The 10,360-nt window shown below is 34.3% G+C and overlaps 2 protein-coding genes across 2 annotated transcripts; one reads left to right on the forward strand and one right to left on the reverse strand.

Annotated features, from left to right (window-relative positions):
• Positions 1-2,176: 2,176 nt before the first annotated feature.
• On the forward strand, positions 2,177-6,223 carry LOC136350733 (uncharacterized). Its single transcript, XM_066302756.1, has 5 exons — positions 2,177-2,826; positions 3,055-3,709; positions 3,766-4,030; positions 4,091-4,235; positions 4,287-6,223. Exons 1-5 carry the CDS (start codon positions 2,716-2,718, stop codon positions 4,659-4,661), a joined length of 1,551 nt encoding a protein of 516 aa, XP_066158853.1. The 5' UTR covers positions 2,177-2,715; the 3' UTR covers positions 4,662-6,223.
• Positions 6,224-6,501: 278 nt separating this feature from the next.
• On the reverse strand, positions 6,502-10,013 carry LOC136350734 (serine protease inhibitor 77Ba-like). Its single transcript, XM_066302757.1, has 8 exons — positions 9,436-10,013; positions 8,855-8,958; positions 8,394-8,585; positions 8,114-8,330; positions 7,610-7,827; positions 7,064-7,270; positions 6,872-7,010; positions 6,502-6,746 (listed from the first exon to the last, which is right to left on the reverse strand). Exons 1-8 carry the CDS (start codon positions 9,449-9,451, stop codon positions 6,610-6,612), a joined length of 1,230 nt encoding a protein of 409 aa, XP_066158854.1. The 5' UTR covers positions 9,452-10,013; the 3' UTR covers positions 6,502-6,609.
• Positions 10,014-10,360: the final 347 nt, after the last annotated feature.

Raw genomic sequence — 10,360 nt, forward strand, 5'->3', positions numbered from 1 at the left:
TATTAGTACACAGGATAAAATGCGGTTCCAATGTGACGATGCCACTACAAACTTTGCCTGTACTATGTAGGATTATCTCAACTAACATTTTTATAGGTGATGCACCGAAACAAGCAGTGCTATCAGGTGGCTAGCGCGCAGTCCCGATTTAAGCTCGTAGAATTTTTTTTCTGGAATTGGATCAAGTCGTTAGTGTATGAAACTCCTCTAGACACCCAACAGAAACTGCTAGGAAGAGTGATAGCAGACTCTCTTTTCGTGCAACAATATCCACATATCTTATAAAGGGTGCGTGATTCAATTATTTCAAGAACAAATTTACGAGGCAGGTTAAGCGTTGTAATTTTGAATCTTTATTATATATATTTTTTACTTTATCTTTAATAAAAATCAATTAAAAATCGAAGGGTTGTGGTGTCAATGAGCTCTCATTGAGTTTTTAAACAAAAATGGCTCTGGATGCCAAAACAGCTCATTTTTGATAAAGGATTTCTAACAAGAATGTTCCATCACAATATCCCTTGTAATTTCTTTAAGCTTAGCACAACCTTTTTGAAGTAGCCTGCATAGTATATATGTATGTAGAAGGAAAGGAACCAAGAGGAAAAGAGAGAGAAAAAATCATAATATATCTTTTAATTTAACTATTTATAACACAAGAATACATAATTATTCCTGAGAACAAAACAAAGCATTTAGATAGATGAAGAATTAAGAAATTTTTTTCGGCATTCTTGACGTATTGGTGAAGATAATTTTTGAGATGTTCCAAGACTTTCTAAATCTAATTGACCATGGACTAAAAGAAATTTCTAAGTACTCTGATTTTCACTTGTAAAACGCCTCGTGTAGAATACTTAACCTTGATCAACAAGTACGAGCAAGAGAATTTCCAAATCACATCCTATTCTGACTAGTCGTGATTCAGCTGAAAATTTATTGATGTACAAATTATTCAATAATGAGTGTAAATATTTGAGATATTGTTTATTATTTGTATTCATCAGGCGAAAGAACGTACAATAACCGGAGTAGCTGATATGCAATTTGCTTTAATATAATCGGTTAACATGACTTGTTTTAAAATTAAACATTTATTTAGTTAAGACGTGTGGCAAATATTGATATGCTACGAAATTGAGATGAGTTATCCGCAAGTACGCTAAACTTGTGTTATTGATAGGGAATGTTAAGTTTAAAGCCGAAAAGCAATAAAAGAGAGATTTTGCATATTTCCTGTAAGTGTAAGTGCCTGTTTAGCCAAGGAGCAAGTCCGCATGTTCATAAAACTAATTTATAGTTAGCTTAAGTTTCCATACCCATCACACAGGTCGAGTTTTACTTTCACCTACTAATGAATTATAAATTTACTTAAAACAAATAAATAAATCCGTTAAGTAAACTGCGTACTGAATCAACATTAGAAGGTTATCAAAGTATGTTAATAGTGCCTAATTCTTGATTATTTACAATATGCCAAATACTATGGGAAGACTTTTATTGTTATCAGAGGAGTATAGCTTTAAGATCAAAGGTTGGCCAATAATTAATACGGTCCGCGGTTTTCCTGGTATATCTCGAAACGAACAGGAATTCATCAGCAATTATTGTTTAGTGTCAAAAATCAATTTGATAATGTAGTACCATATATCAAGGGCATGTTCGACTAGAGGCACGTGTATGGGAGCGTATTAACCTCTGCTTACTAAGTAATCAAGAAGTACACTAAGTATATTAGAAGAATACTCTGGAAACGTCATACCATCTAGTAGCCATAATCTCGCTTTAGCATTTGGCTTCGCAATTAACGTTACGGTCATTCTCGAAGCTCTCGTGCCACTAACCTAACTCTTGCCTTCACAGAACAGGTTTTAATTAACTCTCCATCTTTCTTCCTCTATAATTCTTTGATTTCGTCAAGTCTTGAATATCTCGTTTGCAAGTGTAAATGCAAGTGGTCAGCCTCGGCATGTGTGAAAGCAGGACACTCTCCTTGCGAAAGTCATCGTGCTAAACATAAGTATGTACATAATAAAAAAAAAATATGTGCGAACATTCGTATCAAGCACTGTTGTTGTTGTAAGCGACAATGACCTGCTAATAAACCATACATATTGTGCCGAGAAACAACATTAACTTCTTGTTTTTAACATTGAGTCTGCTGCTATGCGTTTCTCAGTCTGCCACGTATCTTAGAAGTTACATATCTATCTATGGCACAACATTCCTCAATGTAGCGTCGCTTCTTAAATTTTAATGCTTATTTGAAATTCCTTTTTTGTAATGATCACTCTGCGGTAAACTATTAACACCCTGTATAACAATTCTTCCAATAATAATAATGCACCTAGTTTTTGAATTGGAAGATCAGAATCGCTTGGCTTTTGAAAATACTTTTTGTAGTTTCGTTGTAACGTTATTTCTCAATGACTGACGACAGCGTGAATGACAGAGACATCAAAAAGCAAGGAAATGTTTACTTTTAATATTTCGCAATTTTCTTTGAAAATGTGAAAAATTATCTAACTACATTTTCTTTTCACAATATTAATTAATTTGTCCTCTGTTGCTCCTTTTAGTCATTCAAATCTGCGATAATTGGCCAGGAGCTTAATCAGATAAATGGCATCAATTGTGCGAAAACATGTTTTAGTTTTTTTAGTGTTGTCATAACGCTGATATCACCAGCAGGGAATTTGTAATGAAAGAAAGGGAATGGCTCGAGCTGAACCGGAATTGCAATCACAACCGTTTGAAAATCCTATGTTTAGGGAAATCTACAAAAATACATGGCTTAAAAAGATATCAACTAGCAACTCCAAAAAGGTATTTAATAGCATATTTTTCATATGGCATTTGTAGATTCAACTATTAACTATAAGAAAGTTGAGGAAATCAATTTCTTCCTAACTACTAGAAAGCAGTAACAAATCTTACTTGCATGATTCTCATTACATATCTACCAGATTCATTTTCTTACTACCAGGAATATATATCTAAATATGTATGCCTCACAAAGTTAGGTTTATTATTAACATTTACTATTCATTTCAGAAGAAAGAAAGATTGTGGGTAGTTTTTTGTGTTCATGATGACACTGATCCTTACTTGGAAACATATGTAGATGGGAAATTAGCAGTATTCCACAAACCTGAGTGGTTCATTTCTCTTAGTGGTGTTCAACACATTTCACCAACAATATGTGCTCATGAGCAAGAATATGAATTTGTTTTGACATTCCCTTCAGAAGTTATTAGATTCTCAGCCTTAACATGGGACCAAATGGTGGATTGGGTAGAAAGTCTTAAATCTAAGCTATCAGAACTAAGAATATTAAGTCCAAAGGAAAATGTTTACACCAAATTACCTGAAAAGGCAGTTGTTCCTTTATTACCTACTCGTGACCCAAATTCTCCACTGCCCCCTCCACCTCCGGTTCCCCCAGAAATCCTACCAGGAGTTGAGCATACTATTCGAGAGATCACAACCAATAGACAGAGAGAAAGCCTTCCTTATGAAAGAAGACGCTCAGACTCTCAGAGCAGTGCAACTCCAAGAAGTTTAATTGTGATAAATCAGCCTCAAAATGCCAGAAGTAGTACAAACAATGTGTTCAATTTTGAACCTTTGGCCCATACCCTGGAGGGTAGCCCGTCACCCAGCCACCAACCTAGTAATAACTTGCACTATGAACACTTATTTCAACCAGGTAAGTAATTTAATATATATCATATACTTGAATATATCAATTTTCTTTATTATTAGGTCCGTCCAATACAAGTAACTCTCCAAGGCAGCTTTCAAGAACTGAATTAAATGTAAATAGTATAACCAATAGATTATTAGAAAGATCCGCCAGCTGTTCTCCTAGGATTTTGCAACCAGCACCACAACCATATAAGACTTTAAGAGAACAGCAAGTGCTTATGCTGGAAAAAGAAATGAAACACCCCACAGGGGTTAAATTGCAGCTCAGAAAAAAAGACTGTATTAGTTCAATTGGATTTGTTGATGCATTTGATGGTGTATGGTATGGATGTTTATTTTAAATACCTTCTCAGTTTTAGTCAATGTTTTATAATGTTATCAGGATTTGTGGATGGAAACAAAAGGAGCATCCTACATTGTATAATGCTTTACACATAGGTGATCGTTTGCTTAACATTGAGGGAATTACTATAAAGTCTGCAGCAGAGGCTTATAGAATGTTACAGTCACATTATTGTGGCCTCTATGTAAGTTTCAATATGACTAAAATTCCTTAATTAATCTAAGGTTTTTGACAGGTTAATATTGTACTTAGACGATTGCCTCAAGGGAAGGTTTTTGTAATACACAGAGATACTGAAGGCCAGCCTTTAGGGATAGTTCAAGAAAATAGTACTGCAGTTATTGAAAGTATTAAACCTAATAGCTTAGCAGCACGGTATGGCTTAACTTCAAAAACCAAATCATGTGATGGTATGAGTTTTACCAACTGGGTTTTAACGGAAATAAACGGCCGCCCTCTCAATTTATTTTTTAAAAAGAATCAGGTGCGTGATAGACTCAATTGCGTTGGGAGAGACATTTCTGTGTTAGTGCAGCCTTTGGATCTTGTTAAGCAACTAAAAAAGCAAATGAGGTCTCTAAAGAATTACAAAGATTATCTTTTGCAGTAGTAAAAGGTATATTGATTTTCTCAATAAAAGTTTAAGTCATTGGGTAACTACAAAATGAAACAAAAGTGCTACATCTATAAAAATGCAGTATTAAAAAAGATATTGTAAATGCAATAGTTAAATGTGTGCTCAAATATTTTGGTAAAGTATGCTATAATTTGGGAGGAGCCAAACATATCTTAATGGATATAAAAAATATATTAAAATTTCCTCTTTTGAGTGAACATAATATTCATAGCTCATAAGTACAAATCTGTACAATAAAAATGAGGCAGTGAGTACTCAATATTATATGATTAAAATTTGTTACATCTGTTGTTGCTATACAATGTTTGATAAGAATATTTTAATCTAGCACATACCTAAGACGTTTAAGTGGGTACAGAAGTTTGACTTATGGCATGTCAAGAAATGTCAAAATGATATTTCAATATGACTTTTAATATGTTGAAAATCTTCTATTACCCACTAACGTAATTTATTCTCGCATATAGTATATGAAGTGTTCCTGTATATAAAATTAATCAAAATGCCCTTGTACTCTATGAATATGTGAGAGTCAGAATTAAATGTCAGGTGACGTTAATCGGAGAAAAAACATTCTTCCTCTCATGTTTTCGAAGAACGATATAATTTGTATAAATATTTAACAAGTCGTGGCATTAAAATTTGTGTCAACTAATCCTAAATCTACTTAAGAAATACTTAAAAGGACAACTGATCAATTGCAAAAAAAGAATCCAGTCATCGCATTTTGATATACCTAATCGATCCGCTATAGATAGCCCTATGTTTGTGGCTTTGGATACCGCAGTACAAGCGAGATAATATGGCTAAACTAGAGTCTTGATTCGAAACTTATTCGCCTATCTTTTTTTCCTCAAATGCGATCTATCGGGCCTTATATTGACTAGTAGAAATATTTCCCCATGTCTTACATACCGCAACTTTTTTGATAAATGAAAAAGCCAAAGAGAATATACTAAAATGGTGTCCTGTTGCGTCGCTTATGTTGACGTATCTTTTTTCTGGTTTGTTATGAAGATAAATGTCCATTGCTCCCCCCAGCTATATGTATGCAATGTGGCATTTATCTTTTAGCATCTTGAGATACTGTAATTACCCACATGTCCCGTAAATTGACATACAATAAATGAGGTCTATAAATTAAGGAAATGAATTATGTAGGTATAAATATTTACGTTAAATGGTAAAGGGAGGGAATTGTTTCCCAAGTTTATTTATTTTGTTAAATGAATATCGACGTTTTGCTATTAAATTACAGTGATGACCAAGTTCAAGCAATTCCAAAAAGTTGCCTGCTTGCTACTATTAGCACCACTGTAGGTTTTGTACACTTATTTTCCTAGGTTGGCACAGTTATATATTTTAGATATTTGCGTTCGAACTTCCACAAAAAATGTAAATAGTCCTCTACATCATATCAGTTTTACTAACTTTATCACGAAATGATGTGCAATACGTGTAAAAGTAGATTTTAATGATAGAAGTCTGAGTACTGTGATTATTTTTGTATTGCGCAATAAAGTACATTAAAATCACTTTTTCCTTTTTCTTAACTTTCATATATTCGATCTGATTTCCTAGACAATTTTTTCAAAAATTAGTCCATCTCAAGTCCTAGTCTGCTCATAATCTTTGTCCTGCTCGAAATTCTGTTTGTTTCCATTTGTGATGTGTCCAAGCTGTCCATATTGATGAGTTTTCTCTTTATGTCAAATTCAAAATTTAGGTACAATGACAATTACACAAGTACCTAATATGGTTATATTGCAATATTATTGACGAAATTTGAGTGTATCGTATAAAATCATTACACTTTTATTTTTTCAAAAACGTTTTACTTTCGTGATTTTTATTCAATTAACATTTTACAAATTTATATTTAATACATTCAGTATATATAAAAATACAACTTAGAAAGAATTTAAGGAGCTAAAGTATTGGGATTGCTGATTTTACCAGCGAATATAATACTTCCACTTTGTTTATGTATAATGAAGAAGGCAAATGGTCTGTTAGCTTTCACTATGGGTGGGGGCGCTCTGTTTAAAAATATGGCACCTAAAAACGAATTGTGTGGTTGAATATTTAGAATATAGTTTTTATCATTATTTTTTAACTTTCTATGAATTCAATTTTATCGATTTTTCAATGTTCTTCACGCTTTTGTGGCATACAAGACTTACTTGCAGCAGCAGAGGCAACAGTTCCTTCTTCATCAACTTCAATTTCAGCCTTCTGAATAATTCTAGAGAGAAAGAGATAATGCGGAAAAATTCCCAATAAATTAGCTTTCTGATCGTCGAATATGTCTACGATTCCCATCTAAAATTTAAAAATAAATATGTCGCTGCAAACGTGTTTTTCTTAAGGAATACTCTTTCCAAAACACGGTCCATATTGAAGTCTGAAACGACTTTAAATTTGGGTAGGTAAACGTGTACATCGTCCTCAAAGTATAGTTGATGGTTTTGTTCTAGCTTCGCCAATATGTCCGTAATTGATTCTTTAGTTAATTCATTTAACATATTCGTCACTGTTTGAAAACCTCGAGGTATGAGTACTAACATAGAGAATGTGTCATCCTAGGGAAAAACATTTTTAATAAATGAGAATAATATTACAGGGTTCATTAATTTTAGGATCGTTCCTTTTTATAATGCTGAAGTACAGGCAAGAGGCGTTCATCGAGCATAGCATTTCCATATAAGATAATAGTCTAGTTAATGGTGTTAACCTATCTATACTTGGTGCAATTATCAAGCCACTTTTCGTGGGTGTTAAACTGCCAGAGCAAATAATTTATCACACTGTCGTCCATTATTCAAGCCTGACTCATTTTGCGGGTTGAACGAAATTACCAGTCACACTTCACGCGTAATAATTTCCTTCATAAACCTTGAAATATGTAGAAAATCACTTACAAATCCATAAGGTAATTCAATGGCGTGTGCATTAATCCGGTCAATGCGGTCGTAAGGGTAAGGATGGGCTTGGTACATCATTTCGACCTCTCCAATTTTGTTCTTCCTATCGTCCAAGAACGAGGCTTTTTGAGTTGCTGTTCGGTTAAAAGGCGTTTGCCATTGACCTTTGAAGTACATCGTTGTGGTCATTACGAAATAGGCGTTTCGGACATCATCTGTAAAATATTAACTCAGTAAGTTCCTTTACGAGTGATGATTTAGCATAATGTTCATTTGTAACATTTTCTATCAGCCAAAGTAATAATGCACAAGACACTGGGGAAGAGTAAATTTAGTACGATTTCAAAAAACGTTAAATTTATGCATTTTTGCACTACTGCATCTTTGCAGAAGAAACCACTATTCTCCCACATTTCAGCGGTCCAACTTATACCAACGCATGTGCGAATTACTCATACTTCTTAAGATATTGAAATGAGCGTAAGTAAAAGCTATTCTTACCTGAATTTACTAGTTGAGAAATTCTATTTTTTGTCCCTGCTGCCACATATTTATTAATAATTTCTGCTGCTTCCTTGTTATTCCCTTTAAAATCGACAGGTGTAATTGACGCCCTGTAGTATTGCTTGACAATTTGCTCAAACTTATCTTTAACCGGAAATTCTTGCCGTGAGAATAATCCGGTTGAGGTTTCAAACTCTGTTTCTCTGGTTATAGACTAAAATCAATAGGCACCTACTTAATATGCTGCATAATCCAGACAAGTCTTATTACCACATACCTTTTCCAGTTGTCTGATCAGTCTATCATAACTATCCCTAACTACGTTCTTATTTTGGGGTTGACCCAGCACTCTATCAATTTGGTCTGCCGTTGAGTCATACGCCCCTTCCGAGGCTATAGTAAGTAAAGTCCATATGGTCAAGGGGGATAGGGCTATGTTTAAGTTATTTCCTCCCTCGAGGTTCACAGACTAATCACAAGAAGAACAGACTATAGTCCAGGGGTAAATATTAACTAACTTATGAATCTTTGATGACATTCTTGGTCATAATTACGAAAATCGTTACCAAAATATTTTTCGGAAACGACTTGGCAATTTTTCGGTATAAACAAATCCCACTGCCATGTTATGTTTATTGAATCCCATTTATAAACGCAGTAGTTGCAGTACATGCTTAAGACAAGAAGACTGCTATATAAATAACTACTTAACTGTTTGAAGGTCGGTGATGTACTTACCGCTAACAAATCTAGAGAAAACTTGTTTATGGAATCAGCAATGTTAAATTTGTCTTGCAAATATGCCGGAGCAGCCAAACAAAGGACTATCCCAATATGTGTGTCTGTAAGATTATTCAAGTCATTTTAGGGACATCTTACAATAGCAGTCAGAAGCTGCCAAAATCCTGTCAGAAATTTCCAAGCATCTGTCAGAAATTGCCAAACATCTGCCAGAAATTGCCAAACATCTGCCAGAAATTGCCAAACATCCGTCAGGAATTGCCAAATATCCGTCAGGAATTGTCAAACATATATCAGAATATGTCAAAATTCTCTCAGAAACTGTTTAAAAAAGCGAGTATCGCAAATGCCAGGCTACTTAAACTGCCGAAGCACTATCATTATTTCTTGAACGTATGATCGACGTCGCGAACCTGACCGGATCATAAATTTGCCGTTCATTAATTCTCAAACAACTTAAGCATTCGATAACTTGTTTGAATTATTCGCCTAACTCAAACAACAATCAATTGTCGCTGGAAATAGTGCCTGACCAATAAGGAACACTTCAGAAAATAAATTATACGATATGTACTTACATAAATAAGTCTTCATGTTCAATCACAAAGTGTAAATCTTGCAAAGTGAAATATTTAGGAACCCGACTCGGTGTGGATGCACATGTACTAGAGCTGGCCGTGACCGCTTTTCAATCTGCCATTTCAGTTTCCCCGCTTTGTCTGCCTATAGCTCGTAGCACTACACTGAGGTTTAATCTCATTTAGAGGAATACCTCAGTAGTATCTATAGTCGAATATGATGCACAGCAGAAACGTGACTGGAGCAAATCAATAAAGCAATAACGAAATCACTTTTTTTTTATTTTAATAGCACTACGCAGTTACTTGGGAACTAAACATGGAAAAACCCATCTCTGGGTGATGCCATTTAAGCACTTGTACTGCAGTTAAAAAATTTTGCCATTAGTTTTTGTTTACCTTGCTGTTCACCGGTAAATAAGTACGAATTTCTATTTATTTCGATCAGAGGATTCTTCCGGCATTTAAGGATTTCAACGCTGTATGGGCATCGGTGTATACACATTATAGATCTTTGACCTGAAATGCTTCGAGTTTTTAGTTGGACAGCAGTTTATTCGCTTCATCACCAGCGCTAAAATCTGATTCTTTAAAAATTAATTCTTTATAGAAAAAGGCGTGTTGGTTATTCTCACTGCAGGAAAGTACTTTTTTCTGGATAGTCTATCCAAGTAATCGATGTAAATTGAAATTTGCATAGGTCTATCACTGGAGGTACCCAAAGAGGAACTCACATCATGCAAACATAATTTTTTTATACGACAAAAAAAATGAAAAATCTCTCGTATATACAGAGTGTTTCAAAAAAGTAAGTTGAAAATTTAGGGCGTCGATTTTGTGGATAATTTTAAGCAAAAAAGGTCATGTGAAAACGGGTCCGGTCAACATTGTGAAAAATATTCAAGAGACCTTTTTTCACCGAAAT

The sequence above is a fragment of the Euwallacea fornicatus genome, chromosome 3 (assembly GCF_040115645.1).
Source record: "Euwallacea fornicatus isolate EFF26 chromosome 3, ASM4011564v1, whole genome shotgun sequence".
In the NCBI taxonomy this organism is placed as follows: Eukaryota; Metazoa; Arthropoda; class Insecta; order Coleoptera; family Curculionidae; genus Euwallacea; species Euwallacea fornicatus.